At 42.2% G+C, this 22,040-nt stretch overlaps 1 protein-coding gene across 2 annotated transcripts in view; it reads right to left on the bottom strand.

Annotated features, from left to right (window-relative positions):
- LOC115106004 (E3 ubiquitin-protein ligase UHRF1-like) overlaps positions 1-12,951 on the bottom strand; it is a 47,535-nt gene extending 34,584 nt beyond the window's left edge. The window contains exon 1 of one of the 2 annotated variants that reach the window (XM_065007577.1): positions 12,845-12,951. Coding sequence is in view for 1 of the 2 variants with exons in the window: in XM_029628568.2 (XP_029484428.1) it covers positions 12,029-12,181 (153 nt within the window). In the remaining variant the exon portion in view is untranslated. Of the gene's footprint in view, positions 1-12,028; positions 12,366-12,844 lie in introns of those variants that run through there. The other variant, XM_029628568.2, reaches the window with a different exon arrangement.
- Positions 12,952-22,040: the final 9,089 nt, after the last annotated feature.

Here is a 22,040-nt window from a genome sequence, read left to right as displayed (position 1 = left end):
CCAACTGTTACAACAGTGTGGAGGGCTCTGTATGGCTCTGCATTGACATGATTGGTTGACTGTAGGTGGGGGCGGTGCATCCTGTAGAAAGCACAAAAACTCACTTCCTTGACAATTTCCTTCACCACAGCTTTGCACTGCTCAGCAAAGCACAAGAAGTATGAGTGCCCTGATTTCTGAGAAGGCTTATCACCATAAATGCTACACAGCCAATGCAGACATCAGATTAACCATGCAGTACCCAGATGCACAATGCACTTCTCTAGAATGTGCTCTCTTCTGACAATTTGTGCACAGTCATTGTTTCATAACATTGTGTGAATTGTTTGCATTTGATTGTTAGCGTCTATCAATTCCCCTTTACATACATCGCCAGTAGTACATTTACCGTTAATTCCTAATCTACAATGTTTGTTTTGTTATGGTAATTTATGTTAATGCTTTCAACATATTATTCCAGTCTTTTGCCGTTCTCATTGTCAGAGTGGACATTTTGTTTGCAGAACCCACAACCTATGCTGCGACACTTGTGAGAAACAAGTTTTGGTTTATTTCATTCTATTTACGAATTGTCAATTTAGTCATAGTCTTTTGTTTGAAGCGCTCCTGTCAATGCTGAGTAAGCATGAATACGCATAGAAATAGCCCTCTAGGCTACATGGCCTGCATGCAAATGTAGGTATATTAATGTGGCCATTTGGGGATGTCTGATAGAATTTCTGATTGGCTTAACGCACAACCACTAATGACCCGTGGAGCTTCCTAAAGTAATGCTTTCTTCACCTCAAACAGCAGGCAAACAAAGTCTGTTTTTACATCCATTGAGAATGACAATAGTTCCTCAATGTACTTGAAAAATCTTTCCAGCTCTCTCCCTTTCGATAACAACTCAGAGTGAAGGGGAAAATGCTATGCTCTGATTCAGTGGAAAAGTCATAAAATAGGCCTACCTGATTACTTCTCATCAGTGCTTGACTTGAACTGAAATATGTTTTGGTACTCATTTTGGGTGCTAGTACTGTTTATATTTAGGTGCAGGAGCTCCTCAATACTTTTGAGTTAATATTCTATAAAGAGGAACAGGAGCTCAAGCAGTAGAACATTTGAGGTGTCGGCACTCCTCTCCGGTGAGCTTCTGCCAAAGTCAAGCACTGCTTCTTATCCCTTGCGTAAATACCCTACAGCTGTGTACGTCCCGAGCTCACTGGGCAGGAAACTGAGGGCCCAAAGTATTTTAAACAATGTTGCAAGTTAGCTAGCTCAAGCTTCAGCTGGACCCAAGTTAATTGTTGATACAATGTTTCAAGTTGGTTGCAGACAGGCCATGTGTAGCCAATGTGAATTATAGGATATTTATATTAAAATCAGGATGTTTTCTACCTGCAGGCTGCAATGTTTTTATTTGTTGGCTTTGTGTAGGCTATTTTTACATAAATGGCAATAGAAATTACTTTTTTAGTATGTATCATTTTTTTTATTTAGATAGCATTGTGATTAACCACATGACATTGATTTTGAGATATGAAGAAGTTATCATAAATGAAACTGTTCGGCAAAAATGTGTATATGAAAACCATAACTGTCACGCAGATCAGTAGAAATGGTAAGATATATCGGCATTCCACATCAGAAGGGTTGATGACGACTCGTTTATTTATTTATTACCAGCAACTTCGGGATATATTTTCTTCCCTGGTTATCTAGAGCTCTGGCTCCCTCGAGTCATTTCTGTCTTATTTCATCAAACAGTAAGCTTAAAGTATCAAACAAGCTCAATGCATATGGATGATTTTATTAAAACACAGAGACATATATATATATATATATATATATATAATATATATATATACACATACACTTGAAGTCAGAAGTTTACATACACCTTAGCCAATTACATTTAAACTAAGTTTTTAATCCCAAACATTTCGTTTTAGGTTAGTCAGGATCACCACTTCATTTTAAGAATGTGAAATGTCAGAATAATAGTAGAGAGAATCATTTGTTTCAGCTTTATTTATTTCATCACATTCCCAGTGAGTCAGAAGTTTACAAACACTCAATTAGTATTTGGTAGCATTGCCTTTAATATAGTTTAACTTGGATCAAACATTTCGGGTAGCCTTCCACAAGCTTCCCACAATAAGTTGGATGAATTTTGGCCCATTCCTCCTGACAGAGCTGGTGTAACTGAGTCGGGTTTGTAGGCCTCCTTGCTCGTACACGATTTTTCAGTTCTGCCCACACATTTTCTATGGGATTGAGGTCAGGGCTTTGTGATGGCCACTTCAATACCTTGACTTTGTTGTCCTTAAGCCATTTTGTCACAACTTTGGAAGTATGCTTGGGGTCATTTTCCATTTGGAAGACCCATTTGCGACCAAGCTTTATCTTCCTGACTGATGTCTTGAGATGTTGCTTTAATATATCCACATCATTTTCCTACCTTATGATGCCATCTATTTTGTGAAGTGCACCAGTCCCTCCTGCAGCAAAGCACCCCCACAATATGATGCTTCCACCCCGTGCTTCACAGTTGGGATGGTGTTCTTCGGCTTGCAAGCCTCCCCCTTTATCCTCCAAACATAATGATGGTAATTATGGCCAAACATTTCTATTTTTGTTTCATCTGACCAAGGACATTTCTCCAAAAAGTATGATCTTTGTCCCCATGTGCAGTTGCAAACCATAGTCTGGATTTTTTATGGTGGTTTTGGAGTAGTGGCTTCATCCTTGCTGAGCGGTCTTTCAGGTTATGTCGATATAGGACTCGTTTTACTATGGTCCTTTGCTGTTGTTCTGGGATTGATTTGCACTTTTTGCACCAAAGTACATTCATCTCTAGGAGACAGAATATGTCTCCTTCCTGAGTGGTATGACGGCTGCGTGGTCACATGAGGTTTATACTTGCGTACTATTATTTATACAGATGAGTGTGGTACCTTCAGCCTTCTGGAAATTTCTCCCAAGGATGAAGCTGCTGATTTCTTTTGATGTTCCCATGATGTCAAGCAAAGATGCACGGAGTCTGACGATAGGCCTTGAAATACATCCACAGGTACATCTCCAATTGACTCAAATGATGTCAATTAGCCTATCAGAAGCTTCTAAAGCCATGACATCATTTTCTGGAATTTTCCAAGTTGTTTAAAGGCACAGTCAACTTAGTGTATGTTGTAAACTGACCCACTGGAATTGTATTACATTGAATTATAAGTGAAATAATCTGTCTGTAAACAATTATTGGAAAAATTACTTGTGTCATGCACAAAGTAGATGTCTTTATTGACTTTCCAAAACTATAATTTGTTAACAAGAAATTTGTGGAGTGGTTGAAAAATGACTTTTTAACCTCTTGCTTCTACTTGGGACGCTTGCGTCCCAACTAGAGCTCTGGAAATGCAAATGCGCTACGCTAAATGCTAATAGTATTAGTTAAAACTCAAAAGTTCATTAAAATACACATGCAGGGTATCAAATTAAAGCTACACTCGTTGTGAATCCAGGCAACGAGTCAGATTTTTAAAATGCTTTTCGGCGACAGCATGAGAAGCTATTATCTGATAGCATGCACCAATACACTACAACACAAAAGCACAGCAGGGGACGTAAACAAAATAATTAGCATTTCGGCGTTACACAAACCGCACAATAAAATAGAAAACAGTCATTACCTTTCACCATCTTCTTTGTTGGCACTCCTAGATGTCCCATAAACACTATTGGGTCTTTATTTCGATTAAATCGGGCCATATAAAGCCAAGATATCGTTATATGTAGACTGTGTGATAAACGAAAAAAACAGCGATTTCACAACGTAACGTCATTTTTTTTAATTCAAAAAGTAGACGATAAACTTTCACAAAACACTTCGAAATACGTTTGTAATGCTACTTTAGGTATTAGTAAACGTTAATAAGCGATAAAAATCATCCGTAGGCGATGTAAAAATCATTAGCTGTCGTCTTGGAAAAAATTTCACGAGAGAGCTCTTCCGGAATCATCTGGGCGGAGACCGGAGGTAAGTGGTGCCCCTGTTTCGGTTCAACCAAGAATCAAAGATGATTCAATTCACAAGACTCTAGACAACATGGGGATGCTGTGGGAGTTGAATGCTCGGTCTTATCTAATTCGGCTCACTGTTAACAATTGCTGGAAGTGGCGCAAGGATATTTATTTCCATTTTCTGTGATCAGGTTTTCCTGCGCTTTCCGATGTAACGCACACGTTATGTTATAGCCACAGTCGTGATTTAACCAGTTTTAAAAACGTCCGAGGGTTTCCTATCCACACATTCTAACCATATGAACGTACTATATTCCTGGCATGAGTAGCAGGGCGCTGAAATGTTGCGCGATTTTTAACAAAATGTTCAAAAAAGTAGAGGGTAGGAGCAACTAGTTTTAATGACTCCAACCTAAGTGTATGTAAACTTCTGACTTCAACTGTGTGTGAAAAATACAAGTTTAAAAAATTTGATTGGTTGGAAGAACAGACTGCTTACGGTCAACCAAGATTTTTTGTTGTTGTCAGGGACGACCCTAGTGTGTATTCTCATTATTATTATTTGGTTATTGATCACAATTACCACCTCTCCCCAGTCAAACTACTTTCTGTGTTTATCTTATCCAAGGTGACAAGTCAGCCAAACGGTCTTTGAAAAGCTAATTTCTAATCATTACAAGCACAGCACTCAGACAGTGACTAAAAATTGCATAGGACATGCTTTGCTTACGCATTGGCAAGGTTGGGAATTTTTTATATTTTGAATACGTAATTATTGAACGTCTCCTTTAGTGTTTGAATAGGCAATTGCTGGACCTAATAGCGCAGTGCACGCTAACCACATTGGTGGCACATTGGTGTGGCTGGCTTCCGGGTTGGTTGCGCGCTGTGTTAAGAAGCAGTGCGGCTTGGTTGGGTTGTGTATCAGAGGACGCATGACTTTCAACCTTCGTCTCTCCCGAGCCCGTACGGAGTTGTAGCGAAGAGACAAGATAGTAGCTATTAAACAATTGGATACCACAAAATTGGGGAGAAAAAGGCAAAAAAAAAAATTTTTAAGTTTTTTTAAAAGTCCATTAGATTCTATCTTGGCTGATAGATATGACTTGGCATCTCACAATGATTTTAAAACACAACAGAGAAAAAAAAGTACTATGAAATTAAAATGACAGAATATTTATATTATTACCATATTACCATATATTATTTCATGGTACTTTTGTGCTTCTGCCAATTAAGTGAATTGGACCACCTGGGATCAACCAGAATTGGGGAAGGTGCTTGTGGGTAGGTGCCATGGAACCTATCAAAGCATCAGTATATGAACTGTGCTTCTAAAATGCACTGTGATTCCAAAATGCACTTGTTTTGTGTGTACGCACAGCTGAGTGTGTGTGTGTATTTTATAAGTGAGTCAGGGCTGTATGTGTGACGATTAATTTCCCTAATGCAACAAAGGTGCAAAACCATACCAAATTAGTGGGGTGATGAGAGACTAGTCTATAGAGTCAGTGGGGCCGGTGGTGAGAGACTAGTCTATAGAGTCAGTGGGGTGATGAGAGACTAGTCTATAGAGTCAGTGGGGTGATGAGAGACTAGTCTATAGAGTCAGTGGGGTGATGAGAGACTAGTCTATAGAGTCAGTGGGGCGGTTATGAGAGACTAGTCTATAGAGTCAGTGGGGCGGTTATGAGAGACTAGTCTATAGAGTCAGTGGGGCGGTGATGAGAGACTAGTCTATAGAGTCAGTGGTGCGGTGATGAGAGACTAGTCTATAGAGTCAGTGGTGAGAGACTAGTCTATAGAGTCAGTGGTGAGAGACTAGTCTATAGAGTCAGTGGTGAGAGACTAGAGAGCCACAGTCAGCCTGGCAGGGAGAAAGTAATTCTGGGATAAGTTAGAAAACGCCCAACACACACACACAGTGCTCCTGCTCCGTACCCCATCCCCCACAGCCCATCCCGCCGCCCAACCCACCCCTCGCCTACCGCCCGCTAGACTGCCAAAGAGGGGAGCAATAGGGGGAAAAAACAAAAAAAACAAGGTCACGTTCCTTATCAAGAGCGAACACCCCGGCCCCAAGCAGCCCAAAACACTGACATGGAACTGGACATCTAGAGTGTACCCAAACTCTGCAGTATTTAGTCATCTATACAGAACACAGTCATGTGTTCCTCAAATAGATTCCATTCTTTAGCTCTAGTAAATACATGGACAAAAAGAAGTCGACTTGATTTGGCTCGGTGCGGCTTGCTCCCACCCGCCAAACCTTGTTTCTTCCTAGCCGTTGTGTTTGTAAAGCAGGACCCTGCGTTTTTGACAAACCGGTCTGGTACAGTGAGAAGGAAAGTGCTCCCAATTACCTTGCATTACCAACAGCCGTGGCACAGTTTCTGTAGCTAGCTGCTATTCAAATGAAGAACACACAGGCTTCAACATAGCACCGCCACTGATGAAGCCACCAACAAAAGAACTAGACTGGACCGTGCGAATACTGTGATAACCGAAAATCCTAAAATCTAAATCCACGTGCAGGGTATTTGAACATAGAAATGGCTAAACTTGGACTAAACTAGAATATTTCCATGTAACATTTTTTTTAAAGACTTGTTATTGTGTTTATTATATAAGCCAGAGCTAGGTTTGTGGTTACCAACGTCCAATTGATTTATTGTCCTTAAGCACAGTGTCTGTAAGGTGTTCTCTATGGCAGGACGGCAGGAAAGATAGGCACAATAAAACCCCTAAAGCTTTGGATTGATTCCCTCCTACTCCCATTTTTCACCTCTCTCAGAAAACACACACCAATTCATACGTAACAATTACTCTGACCTTTGACCTACAGGATTCACAGAATACTGGGTTGTGTTCAGTAGGCACAAAATGGAAGAAAAAGGAGAGGGACTATCTAATGCTCATTGTTGTTTTCTGTTACAAAATGCTTTGAAACAGTCTTATTACAGTGTGCCCTTACAAACACGACCATGGACTACATTGATCTACCGCAACTGTCGCTTCTTAAAATGGCACACTGTTCCTTAACTCATAAAGGACACCAACTTTCATCAGGTTATTAACACTGCCTCCACTGCAGGCAAGAAGCACTATGTAAATGGATTCAAGTGCCCTCAGCCCTGTCAGACGACAGGCTTCAAACCTTCAGCCAGCCCAGCCCTAAACTGGGCGTGCCTGTACGCATGGATGACTGCAGCTCACTCTTATCCCTGTCCCCCGAAACCCTGGACAACGATGGAACCGGTTCTTACAAAGCCCTCAATGCCTCTGAGCAGTACCAAGATAACTGAACGAATGCCCTGGGTTTTCCAACAGAGAAAATGTGTCACGGTTTATTAGTCTGTCGTGTTGAAAACATTGTGTGTGTATTTGTGTTTATGAAAAACAGTTGATCGGTATTTTCTCGCATTTGGGAGCATTTATAACATTCCAGACGTACGAGTGTTTTTTTTTTGGCACCGAAAGGTCATTACAACTCGAACAGTGAAATACTACTGCCTGACCTTCAAACACTCTGAGCAACACTCACTCGCCAATAGACAGGGAGCATAATTCAAAACCAGCCAATCACAAGCCTTGAGTGTGATGAGACGGCATGTTCTGATCTGAAAGAGAATGGCAATGGTGACTGTATTCCTATGTAAGGGAAAGTGGGTGACTGTTAGGCAGGTACTATAAAGACTATAAAAGGCACCTTTACCACAGACTTACAAGACCACTGTGGCTCTGTAAAACGGACCATCTTCAAACACAAGGACAGAGTCAGTCAATGCATTGAACTAGGTCTGAAACGACGCCATTTTGATGTTGAATGAGTTGAACGGGTCTCCTCCGGCAGCATATTCTAACAGTGTTTCGGTAGTTGGTACTGTGAGTGGCTCATTCTTCACATTTCTTCACACGTGGAAATCCCCCACCCACCCTGCCTGTTTTACTACGAGGCAAAGGAAATAAAAGTACATTACTATACTACCCTATTACAGTACAACTTTACTACAGTACATTACTGTACTACACTACAGTAGAACTTTACTACACTACAGTATTACAGTACCACACTACAGTATTACAGTACAACTTTACTACAGTACATTACTCTACTACACTACAGTATTACAGTACAACTTTACTACAGTACTACTAGGCCTACACTACAACTTTCCTACAGTACATTACTGTACTACACTACAACTATACTACAGTACAACTATACTACTAGACCTACACTACTTTACATTACTGTCCTAGTAGACCTACACTACAACTTTACTACAGTACATTACTGTACTACCAGGCCTTCACTACAGTACAACTATACTACAGTACAACAGTACTCCACAAAATCAGCACTGATAATAAGCCTCATAACCCTCAAAACCATAGCCTAGCACATATTGTGGTCCTCTGAAGCTAATTTGGTAGAATATAGTGCTTGCAACGCCAGGATAGTGGGTTCGATTCCCGGGAGCACCTCTACATCAAAAAATGTATGCACGCATGACTAAGTCGTGTTGGATAAAAGCATCTGCTAAATGACACATTATGTATTATTATCATCATCATCATTAACTAGGCATAAATAAAAGGATAGTGGGAAAATTCAACACTCTGTATGGAAATGCATGAAGAGAAACACATATTGTTTCCTTAGAAAACAGACAGCCATGCATAAATCACACGGTGATGAAACATATGTGGGCTGTCAACTGAACACCCGTGTCAAAGCTAACCAAGTGCAGGTCTTTTGTTTAAATTCACTTTATAAAATGGAACCTGCCTAGTGGTTAGAGCGTTGGACTAGTAACCGGAAGGTTGGAAGTTCAAACCCCCGAGCTGACAAGGTACAAATCTGCCGTTCTGCCCCTGAACAGGCAGTTAACTCACTGTTCCTAGGCCGTTATTGAAAATAAGAATTTGTTCTTAACTGACTTGCCTAGTAAAATAAAGGTCAAATAAAACAATTAATTAGTCGCTTACTCTCCACAAAAAAAGTAGGCTTGGTGTGGCTACGTCCCATGTTTCCTCTACACAGACAAACACATGGAGGGATTCCTCATTCAAAAAATGCAAAATGGCCGACACCTCATGCTGTACAACATTATACAGCAACAAACGACTTCCGCAGGAATGGAATCCCTCCCCAAGCATGCATGTGCAGAGACAAAAACCATTTCAACTTCATGTAATAATAATAAGAAGAAGAAAAATAAATAGGTTGATTTTGTTTCGATGCCAGACACGATTCTGCTTTTGTTGATTTATTTCCAGATGAAATGTAGAAGTGGGGCCTAGGATTTAAGGATGGCTAACTGGCCTTCAAAAAGGAAGTCATTTCTATGGTAAATCAAATAACTAGAATAAAATGGTGTGATTAAAGTGTATTATCTGATAATAGAAAAGCAGTATTTTCTTTACGGGGTGCCTGTCGAGTCATTATTCCAACTTTAATTATTCCCCACGCAGGTAGTGTCCCAAATGGCTCCTTATTCTCTACCTAGTGCATACAGGTTGTGATCAAAAGGAATGTACTATATAAGAAACAGGGTGCCATTTGAGAAGCACACAGGGACATAGCGCTCAGACGATTAACTGCCTGACTACAGCCTCCTCCTCCCAGCATTCTACATCTGATTACTCAGATTACCGCCAATTATGAAGTGGGTGTCTCACACACACACACACACACACACTCTCTCTCTCTCTACCCCCAAGCCATAAGACTGCTAAATAGTTAGTCCGGGTAGCTATTTGGTTAACTATTGATCCTTTTTGCACTAACTCTTGACTCGCTCCTGCTACTGTTTATTATCTATCCTGTTGCCTAGTCACTTTACCTCTATATATATGTACATATCTACCACAATTACCTCATAACCCTGCACATCAACTCGGTACTGGTACCCCGTGTATAAAGCCAAGTGATTACTCATTCTGCATTTATTCGTTGTGTTATTATTTTTAGATTATTTCTCTCTGCATTGTTGGGAAGGGCCCGTAAGTAAGCATTTCGCTGTTAGTCTACACCTGTTGTTCACAAAGCATGTGACAAATACAATGTGGTTTGACACACACAGGAGAGGACTTAATGGCCATTACATGGGCAGTAGGACTGAACAGGATGTCTCCAACCGTATTGCCAGTGTTTTTCTTAACTGCCTGCATTTTGAGTCATTAGGTGGTTGTAGGTGGGTGTCACCTATTCTGACAACACTCAAGCAGCCAATCATTATTACTACATTGTAAACAGAGCCCTAAAAAAAATGACCTTCACAAACACTGAAATTATGACAAGGCATTATGTGAAGTCTCAGAAAATACAATGTTGCACTGACTGATCAATGTCCTATTGTAAAAGAGGTAACGTTAATGAGAGAAAATGTGTCAATCCACTTCAGCTTCTAGAATCCCCGGGAGTACTGTCTAGAATCCCCAGGAGTACTTGTCTAGAATCCCCAGGAGTACTTGTCTAGAATCCCCAGGAGTACTTGTCTAGAATCCCCAGGAGTACTTGTCTAGAATCCCCAGGAGTACTGTCTAGAATCCCCAGGAGTACTTGTCTAGAATCCCCAGGAGTACTTGTCTAGAATCCCCAGGAGTACTTGTCTAGAATCCCCAGGAGTACTTGTCTAGAATCCCCAGGAGTACTTGTCTAGAATCCCCAGGAGTACTTGTCTAGAATCCCCAGGAGTACTTGTCTAGAATCCCCAGGAGTACTTGTCTAGAATCCCCAGGAGTACTTGTCTAGAATCCCCAGGAGTACTTGTCTAGAATCCCCAGGAGTACTTGTCTAGAATTCCCAGGAGTACTTGTCTAGAATCCCCAGGAGTACTTGTCTAGAATCCCCAGGAGTACTGTCTAGAATCCCCAGGAGTACTGTCTAGTATCCCCAGGAGTACTGTCTAGAATCCCCAGGAGTACTGTCTAGAATCCCCAGGAGTACTGTCTAGAATCCCCAGGAGTACTGTCTAGAACTACAGGTAGCCTAATGGTTAGAGCAGTGGTTAGAGCGTTGGGCCAGTAACCGAAAGGTTGCTAGATCGAATCCCCAAGCTGACAAGGTAAAAATCTGTCGTTCTGCCCCACAGTTAGGCAATCATAGTAAATAAGAATTTGTTCTTGACCGACTTGCATATTTCATAAAGGTTACATTTTTAAAGAAAATTGTCTAGAATCCCCAGGAGTAATTGTCCAGCAGAACCTCTTATCTAACTCATACTAAATTTGAAAGACAGTATTCAATATATCACTAAGTATTTAAGATTTACATGTACATGCAGAATATGGGGGAAACAAAGTAATCATGCTTAGATCACTCTGACCGTAGCATATTTCACTAGAAAGCCTAACCACCGTGTTCACTATGCAGTGACGTCGAGTGTGTCAAACCAGTAGCGCGCGGGTGTAAACACTGCACTTCACTGGATGGCAATGCACGTGGAGCAACGCATCCTAAGCGTAAACAAATGCATCATACAATCACATGCCGCATGAATATGAAAGGCAATGAAACATTAGTAAAGATCCCAGATGTTTTTGCAAACATGATTCCGCCGCGTTTTCAACATCTAAGACTATTACGGGGTAATTATATAAAATATGCCCACCTATCCAAAATATAAGAAAATGAAAACAGAAAAAAAATCTAATTGGTAATTGGATCTGAATGGACATTTTCCATTTCCTTCCCAACACTAAATATCTGGGGGGAAAAGACCAGGAAGTATACGCCATTTCTCAGCTCTCTAGCTCAAGTGTTGGCGATTGCATTTTAAATAGGCCAACTGAAAACGCTGCAACAATGTATCCAACAGTAGATAAAGCATGAATGGGGACAACAGCAGCAAATTAATATCACTGGCAGAGTGCGTCCTCTTGGTTCTTGCGCAAGAACTGTTGGCGAATTCCCTTCAAAACAGGAAGCTCCGGTATTAAGTACAACGTTAGCAGCCTGACACCTAATCCTGCAACGTAAACAAACAACTGTTACGATGGCCATAGGTGAGACATCTACCTGTTTGCCCCGATAGAATAATCGTTGTTGTCCGGGGTTTACATTGAAGATATCTTGGATTTTCAGCCTCAGAGACTCAATTTTGGTCAGCCTGGAAAGATCCTCAATGATTCGTGTCTCCTTTCCGTCTATGGTCCGAATTTGAATCCACATCGTTCCACCGCCCGATAGCCACCAAAAAGGTTACAGAAATCTAATCACAACAAATACAGGGGCTTGGGGGAAAGGGGAATAACAGTGAAAACGTTCAGCACTCCATAGCCTTTTCCTCTGCAGGGGAGAATGATTCTTGCAGGAGGTGTCGCTCACATGGGTCACCACGCCAAGCAAATCTCGCGAAATAAAATTCAGTACAATTTGCAGTTAAAGACGCAGGGGCCCTTTTTTGTAGTTTCCACTAGATAGCGCAGACTAAGTCAAAATTGACAATATGTCGCAAAAAAAAATATGAAAACAAAACATTGTGGTTAAAGTAAGGTTTAGAATTACATTTTAAAATTACAAATGTAAAAATGGGCGTGGTTTATGACTTTATGAACGGTGTAACTAGTGAATACCCTTTTTTGTGGGCATGCAAATACAGGAAACCAGCCAACGGATGTCAGTATATCCAGAGATACTCCATTGGAATCGTATTAACGCCCATGGTGTAAATTGCCCATGCGTCGTCAATGGGCCGCACGGTGCGTTCTGGGCGATTCTGGGACAAGGAAAGCTCTCCTTCAAGTAGGGAATGGGAGTCAATAACATAGGTGTATAAATATGGCTAATAACTAAGGTTGGCTACCCTAAAGATGGCTACCCTCATGTACTTACCTAAAATGCCTTGTTTTCTCAATTCGCCGTATTGTACAGTGCTCTCCGTTATCCTTTTGTATCAGCAAAGCACAGTATACTAAAAAGTAGATTGAGCTGATTTACTGGCACATTTTGTTAAATTTGGGAGCCATAGTTTAAGAACTGTGGGTAGTGCTGAAAACAATGACGTCATATCTGAATTCCTCCACCCCAAAAACATTTTTTTTAAATCTGAATTCCTCCATCTTTACGCACCTTAGTTTAAAAAATAAAAAACATTAGCGAGAATTTCATGAAGTACAGCATTCGTTCTCTGTAATGTCATATAGCTTTGGAATCGGGACATTACACACTTGAGGAAAATAGTTAGGTTTCTCAACTTTTAGAACAGATGGCCTGACAATTAGTTTAGCAACAAAGTAACAACGTGAGCACAATTGGTCGACAGTCTGCTGGGAGGGTCGTTATGCGTTTCTCCATTCATTGTCCAGTGGGATTCCTATCTCCTTTCTCTCAAAGCTCTGGTATATCTCACCTCTTTTTTAGAATGTGCAATGTACACAGTGGTCATTGTCAAATTAAGGTATCGATATTGAATGCCTACACCGACTTGCATTGTAAAGAGCTGGGTTGATAAATACAACTAGACAGTTATAAAAAATAATAATATATATATATAGCTACAAAAATATTTGTCTAAATCAAATTGTCACATGCTTTCTGTACAGGAGTAGACCAACAGTGAAAGGCTTACAGGCCCTAACAACAATTCAGAGAGAAAAATTAAATAAATAAATACACAATGAGTAACGATAACTTGGCTATACACACAGGGTACCAGCACAGAATCGATGTGCAGGGGTACGAGGTAATTGAGGTAGATATATACATATAGGTATGGGTAAAGTGACTAAGCAACAGGCTAGATAAGCAGTAGCAGCAGTGTGATAAGTTTGTTCAAAAGGGGTCAATGCAGATAGTCCAGGTAGCTACAGTAACTAGCAAGGCTAATAGACTACAGCATCTACAGTGCATTCGGGAAGTATTCAGACCCCTTGCCTTTTCCACATTTTGATACGTTACAGCCTTAATCTAAAATGGATTAAATTAACTTTTTCCTCCTCGATCTTGCCCTAATACCCCATAATGACAAAGTGAAAGCAGGTTTTTAGAAATGTTAGCAAATGTATTAAAAATAAAAAACAGAAATACCTTGTTTACATAAGTATTCAGACTCTTTGTTATGAGGCATGAAAATGAGCTCAGGTGCAACCTGTTTCCATTGATCAACCTTGAGATGTTTCTACAACTTGATTGGAGTCCACCTGTGGTAAATTAAATTGATTGGACATGATTTGGAAAGGCACACACCTGCCTTTATAAGGTCCCAGAGTTGACAGTGCATGTCACAGCAAAAACCAAGCCATGAGGATGAAGGAATTGTCCGTAGGATTGTGTCGAGGCACAGATCTGAGGAAGGGTACCAAAACATGTCTGCAGCATTGAAGGTCCCCAAGAACCCAGTGGCCTCCACCATTCTTAAAATGGAAGAATTTTGGAACCACCAACACTCTTTCTAGAGCTTGCTGCCTGGCCAAATTGAGCAATCGGGAGAGAAGGGCCTTGGTAAGGGAGGTGACCAAGAACCCGACTCACTCTGACAGAGCTCCAGAGTTCCTCTGTGGAGATGGGAGAACCTTCCTGAAGGAAAACCTTCCCTGCAGCACTCCACCAATCAGGCCTTTATGGTAGAAGCTGACACTTAGTAAAAAGGCACACAACAGCCTGCTTGGAGTTTGCCAAAAAAACACCGAAAGGACTCTCAGACCATGAGAAACAAGATTCTCTGGTCTGATGAAACCAAGGTTGAACACTTTGGCCTGAATGCCAAGCGTCACGTCTGGAGGAAACCTGGCACCATCCCTATCAGAGCTTCAGAGGATCTGTAGAGAAGAATTGGAGAAACTCCCCAAATACAGGTGTGCCAAGCTTGTAGTGTCAAACCCAAGAAGACTCAAATCTGTAGTCTCTGCCAAAGGTGTTTCAACAAAATACTGAGTAAAGGGTCTGAATAAATGTAATGTTTGAAGAAATGTACAAAAATTTATAAACTTTTTTTTTTGTCTGTATGGGGTAGATGATAAAACATTTTTAAAAAATCATTTTTAGAATAAGGCTGTAATGTAACATTGTGGAAAAAGTCAAGAGGTCTGAATACTTTCTGAATGCACTGTATTTGTTTAACTAACTAGCAGTCTTATGGCTTGAGGGTAGTAGCTGTTCAGGGTCCTGTTCGTGCCAGCTTTGGTGCATCGGTACCGCTTGCATGCAATAGCAGAGAGAACAGTCTATGACTAGGGTGGCTGGGGTCTTTGACAATTTTTAGGACCTTCCTCTGACACTGTCTGGTACAGTTTAGAGGACCTGGATGGCACGGAGCTTGGGCCCCAGTGATTTACTGGGCTGTACGCACTACCCTTTGTAGCGCCTTGCGGTCAGATGCCAAGCAGTTGACATACCAAGCGGTGATGCAGCCAGTCAAGATGCTCTCAATGGTGCAGCTGTAGAACTGAGGATCTGAGGGCCTATGCCAAATATTTTCAGCCTCCTGAGGGGGAAGAGGCATTATCATGCCTTCTTCATGTGCTGATGTGTGGCCCATGTTAATTCCTTAATGATGTGGACACCGAGGAACTTTAAGCTCTGTTCCAACTCATATTGTTCAAATAAACAGTAAACCTGCTTTCAAAAAAACAGCTAAAGCAATACCTCATAGCACAACGCCTCTCTCCTATTTGACCTAGATAGTTTGTGTGTATGTATTGATATGTAGGCTATGTGTGCCTTTAAGAAAACATGGATGCAGTTCTGTCCTTGAGCTGTTCTTTTCCATGAATGTTCTGTATTATGTCATGTTTTGTGTGGATCCCAGCAAGAGTAGCTGCTGCTTTTGCAACAGCTAATGGAGATCCTAATAAAATACCAAAACAGCATTCTCACATAGGTGTTCCTCTTGTCCAGGTGGGAGTGGGCAGTGTAGAATGCAATAGAACAGGGCTCCGGGCAGCCGAGCGGAAATGGAGGAAAACTCGCCTCCCTGCGGACCTGGCATCCTTTCACTCCCTCCTCTCTACATTTTCCTCCTCTGTCTCTGCTGCTAAAGCCACTTTCTACCACTCTAAATTCCAAGCATCTGCCTCTAACCCTAGGAAGCTCTTTGCCACCTTCTCCTCCCTCCTGAATCCTCCTCCCCCTCCCCCCCTCCTCCCTCTCTGCAGATGACTTCGTCAACCATTTTGAAAAGAAGGTCGACGACATCCGATCCTCGTTTGCTAAGTCAAACGACACCGCTGGTTCTGCTCACACTGCCCTACCCTGTGCTCTGACCTCTTTCTCCCTCTCTCTCCAGATGACATCTCGCGTCTTGTGACGGCCGGCCGCCCAACAACCTGCCCGCTTGACCCTATCCCCTCCTCTCTTCTCCAGACCATTTCGGTGACCTTCTCCCTTACCTCACCTCGCTCATCAACTCATCCCTGACCGCTGGCTACGTCCCTCCCGTCTTCAAGAGAGCGAGAGTTGCACCCCTTCTGAAAAAACCTACACTCGATCCCTCCGATGTCAACAACTACAGACCAGTATCCCTTCTTTCTTTTCTCTCCAAAACTCTTGAACGTGCCGTCCTTGGCCAGCTCTCCCGCTATCTCTCTCAGAATGACCTTCTTGATCCAAATCAGTCAGGTTTCAAGACTAGTCATTCAACTGAGACTGCTCTTCTCTGTATCACGGAGGCACTCCGCACTGCTAAAGCTAACTCTCTCTCCTCTGCTCTCATCCTTCTAGACCTATCGGCTGCCTTCGATACTGTGAACCATCAGATCCTCCTCTCCACCCTCTCCGAGTTGGGCATCTCCGGCGCGGCCCATGCTTGGATTGCGTCCTACCTGACAGGTCGCTCCTACCAGGTGGCGTGGCGAGAATCTGTCTCCTCACCACGCGCTCTCACCACTGGTGTCCCCAGGGCTCTGTTCTAGGCCCTCTCCTATTCTCGCTATACACCAAGTCACTTGGCTCTGTCATAACCTCACATGGTCTCTCCTATCATTGCTATGCAGACGACACACAATTAATCTTCTCCTTTCCCCCTCTGATGACCAGGTGGCGAATCGCATCTCTGCATGTCTGGCAGACATATCAGTGTGGATGACGGATCACCACCTCAAGCTGAACCTCGGCAAGACGGAGCTGCTCTTCCTCCCGGGAAGGACTGCCCGTTCCATGATCTCGCCATCACGGTTGACAACTCCATTGTGTCCTCCTCCCAGAGCGCTAAGAACCTTGGCGTGATCCTGGACAACACCCTGTCGTTCTCAACTAACATCAAGGCGGTGGCCCGTTCCCGTAGGTTCATGCTCTACAACATCCGCAGAGTACGACCCTGCCTCACACAGGAAGCGGCGCAGGTCCTAATCCAGGCACTTGTCATCTCCCGTCTGGATTACTGCAACTCGCTGTTGGCTGGGCTCCCTGCCTGTGCCATTAAACCCTACAACTCATCCAGAACGCCGCAGCCCGTCTGGTGTTCAACCTTCCCAAGTTCTCTCACGTCACCCCGCTCCTCCGCTCTCTCCACTGGCTTCCAGTTGAAGCTCGCATCCGCTACAAGACCATGGTGCTTGCCTACGGAGCTGTGAGGGGAACGGCACCTCAGTACCTCCAGGCTCTGATCAGGCCCTACACCCAAACAAGGGCACTGTGTTCATCCACCTCTGGCCTGCTCGCCTCCCTACCACTGAGGAAGTACAGTTCCCGCTCAGCCCAGTCAAAACTGTTCGCTGCTCTGGCCCCCCAATGGTGGAACAAACTCCCTCACGACGCCAGGACAGCGGAGTCAATCACCACCTTCCGGAGACACCTGAAACCCCACCTCTTTAAGGAATACCTAGGATAGGATAAAGTAATCCTTCTCACCCCCCTTAAAAGACTTAGATGCACTATTGTAAAGTGGCTGTTCCACTGGATGTCATAAGGTGAAAGCACCAATTTGTAAGTCGCTCTGGATAAGAGCGTCTGCTAAATGACTTAAATGTAAATGTTAAATGTAGAGATCGCGTCATCTGTGTATCTGTTGGGGGAAGATGTGGATTTTTTTTTTTTACTGGAGAAAAAAAAGCAGCCCATACTCAATATGATGGACAACAATTAATCATGTCTAGCTTCCTCTTACCACTTCCTCTCTCAATGCAATACTGTACCTAAACTGTTAACAACCGGGGTCGGCCGTCATTGTAAATAAGAATTTGTTTTTAACTGAATTTCCTAGTTAAATAAACGTTAAATAAAATTAAAATAAAACAATTGGCATCAGGTGTGGGCAATTAGTGGGTGTGGCCAACGTACCTGTCTTGTATCATCAAGTCAATCACCACCTTCCGGAGACACCTGAAACCCCACCTCTTTAAGGAATACCTAGGATAGGATAAAGTAATCCTTCTCACCCCCCTTAAAAGATTTAGATGCACTATTGTAAAGTGGCTGTTCCACTGGATGTCATAAGGTGAAAGCACCAATTTGTAAGTCGCTCTGGATAAGAGCGTCTGCTAAATGACTTAAATGTAAATGTAAATGTAAAACTGGAAGTGGAACCTGCCTGGAATAAATTGGACCAAAGACCTATTGATTGAGCTCTGCTCTACTACTACTGTGGGTCTCTATCGACATCTAGTGGTTGAACCATAGACTGCATGAAATTGAATTTGGAAAAGTTATTGAGCCTCTGAATACTGAACCTGCAGTGTAGTACATGTATGTAGGCCTTCTGCAGATGTCAACTAGCACTAACCTATATAAACTGATTAATCTAAGTTGCACGCTGTAGTTTCAAGGGGCCCCCGCAAGGTCTGAGCAGGGCCCCCGCAAGGTCTGAGCAAGCCCCCCCCCAACACCAAATAATTATTACATTTTTTGGGGAACTGCTAACTTCCTACAATTCTACACATTTTGCCATGGGCCAAAGAGAATATGTGCAGTTTTATAGCCAATCTCATGCTATTCTACACATTTTTCGAGGAGGCTGAGAGAAGATGTTGCTGTTTAAAGTAAATTTCCTGCAATTATACACATATTGCCATGGGGCAGAGAGGAAAATGTGACATTTTCTAGGTAATCTCATGCATTCTACACATTTTGCAATGAGGCTGAGAATGTTTTTCTCCAGTTTTACAACTAGTTTCCTGTCACTCTAGACATTTCTGCCGTGTTCATATCCTCTCTGAGGAAGGGTGAAGGTTAGTTGCAGGATTAGCTGAAAAGGTTAAAGTTAGGGTTAGGAGAAGGGTTAGCTAATATGCTAAGTAGTTGCAAAGTAGATAAAAGGTAGTAAGTAGTTGAAAAGTTACTAAGTTGTCCATGATGAGATTTGATCTTGCAACCTTTGGGTTGCTAGACGTTCGTGTTATATGCATACCCATCCACCCTGACCAACCACCTCCCTGCCATTTTTGCCTTAAGTAACCATCTGTATTATGTAACCATACCAAACATAACATACTTAATGGCGTGTCTTGGCTTTACGTACAGAATAATACGAAATGCTCTGAGACCAGGTTGAGTGCACGCACTTATCAAGAGAACATCCCTGTTTATCCCTGCTACCTCTAATCTCTCAGATTAACTAAACACTCATGCTACGTTTGTAAATTATGTCTGAGTGTTGGAGTGTGCCCCTGGTTGTCCGTAAACTAAAAAACAAGATTTAGACTCTTACTTTTGATACTTAAGTATATATTTGCAATTTGTTTTACTTTTGATACTTAAGTATATATAAAACCAAATACTGTTAGAATTTTACTCAAGTAGGATTTCACTGGGTGACTTTCACTTTTACTTGAGTCACTTTTTATTAATAAGGTATTTTTTAAACTTATACTCAAATATGACCACTTTTTCTACCACTGCAGCACTGGCAAACCATGGTTGACTAACTCCGACCAAAATGGCTGACCTTTATTCCATCATAAGAAGGTTCATGTCCATTCTAGTAGTATTCTATTTCCTAATTCTATGTGGGGAGGAAGCACGGAGCGACAGTGAGAAAATGTGTTTGTGGTCTCAAGGGTCGGTGGAGAAGCGAGATAGAATCCATCCTTTCATATTGTGGTAGGCGGTTTAGCAACAGCTGTGCTGAACTGGGGTCGACATGGGTGATAGTTATGATGGTATGGGTGGGAATGATGAAAGTCAAGGACCTGGATGGTATGTGGTGAAAGGTCAAAGCACTACTGACAGCAGTGGCAGTTCTAGTGTTGAATGCATGAAGGGGACGAAAGTAGTGAATAAGCATATTAATGATGTGTTGGAGTGGAAAGTTGTAATCGTGTTTGATGTGAACACAGGGTCTCATCTATACCCTATTCGATTAACCAATGCCAAAAAGAAAGAGATCGGTGAAATCACATTAGCCCCGTTCATTGTTAATGGTCGACTGTTAATATTCTGTGCTGACAATGTTCAGCAAAGGAAGATTCTGAAAATGGGAAGAAAATCACATGTCATGTCCCTGGATCTTCGGCTAAGCTGAGCGGGGTCATTTCTGGGGTTCCACACTCTATCGATGATATAAAATAACATGTAGACTGGGGCATAGTGGTTGAAGCCAAAAGAGGGGCAGAGAAGTGAAAGCCTGTCAGTACTATTCATGTTTGAGCAAGTTTTGCCTAAGAAGGTACAGATGGGCTACCTGGCTTTCAGTGTTAGAGAGTTGGTCCCAGCTCCATTAAGGTGTTTTAAATGCTGAAGAATGGGACATGTAGCTACTCTGTGCAAAGGAAAGAAAAGATGTGCCAAGTGTGGAGGGGAACATGATTACTGTGAATGTGAGAACAATGTCAAGGTTAACTGTTGTAATTTTGGGGGGGGGACATGATTATGGTGAATGTGAGAACAATGTCAAGGTTAACTGTTGTAATTGTGGGGGGGGGGGACATGGTTACTGTGAATGTGAGAACAATGTCAAGGTTAACTGTTGTAATTGTGGGGGCAGGGGAACATGGTTACTGTGAATGTGAGAACAATGTCAAGGTTAACTGTTGTAATTGTGGGGGGGGAACATGATTACTGTGAATGTGAGAACAATGTCAAGGTTAACTGTTGTAATTGTGGGGGCAGGGGAACATGGTTACTGTGAATGTGAGAACAATGTCAAGGTTAACTGTTGTAATTGTGGAGGGGAACATGGTTACTGTGAATGTGAGAACAATGTCAAGGTTAACTGTTGTAATTGTGGGGGCAGGGGAACATGGTTACTGTGAATGTGAGAACAATGTCAAGGTTAACTGTTGTAATTGTGGAGGGGAACATGGTTACTGTGAATGTGAGAACAATGTCAAGGTTAACTGTTGTAATTGTGGGGGCAGGGGAACATGGTTACTGTGAATGTGAGAACAGTGTCAAGGTTAACTGTTGTAATTGTTGAGGGGAACATGGTTACTGTGAATGTGAGAACAATGTCAAGGTTAACTGTTGTAATTGTGGGGGAGGGGAACATGGTTACTGTGAATGTGAGAACAATGTCAAGGTTAACTGTTGTAATTGTGGGGGAGGGGAACATGATTACTGTGAATGTGAGAACAGTGTCAAGGTTAACTGTTGTAATTGTGGAGGGGAACATGGTTACTGTGAATGTGAGAACAATGTCAAGGTTAACTGTTGTAATTGTGGGGGGGGGACATGGGGGGGGGAACAATGTGGTTACTGTGAATGTGAGAACAATGTCAAGGTTAACTGTTGTAATTGTGGGGGGACATGATTATGGTGAATGTGAGAACAATGTCAAAGTTAACTGTTGTAATTGTGGGGGGACACATGGTTACTGTGAATGTGAGAACAATGTCAAGGTTAACTGTTGTAATTGTGGGGGGGCATGGTTACTGTGAATGTGAGAACAATGTCAAGGTTAACTGTTGTAATTGTGGGGGGGACATGATTATGGTGAATGTGAGAACAATGTCAAGGTTAACTGTTGTAATTGTGGGGGCGACATGGTTACTGTGAATGTGAGAACAATGTCAAGGTTAACTGTTGTAATTGTGGGGGGCATGATTATGGTGAATGTGAGAACAATGTCAAGGTTAACTGTTGTAATTGTGGGGGGACATGATTACTGTGAATGTGAGAACAATGTCAAGGTTAACTGTTGTAATTGTGGGGGGACATG

This window comes from Oncorhynchus nerka, linkage group LG22, assembly GCF_034236695.1.
Source record: "Oncorhynchus nerka isolate Pitt River linkage group LG22, Oner_Uvic_2.0, whole genome shotgun sequence".
Classification (NCBI taxonomy): domain Eukaryota; kingdom Metazoa; phylum Chordata; class Actinopteri; order Salmoniformes; family Salmonidae; genus Oncorhynchus; species Oncorhynchus nerka.
Note: the sequence above shows the minus strand (reverse complement) of the source record. Positions and strands in the feature narration are given on the sequence as shown.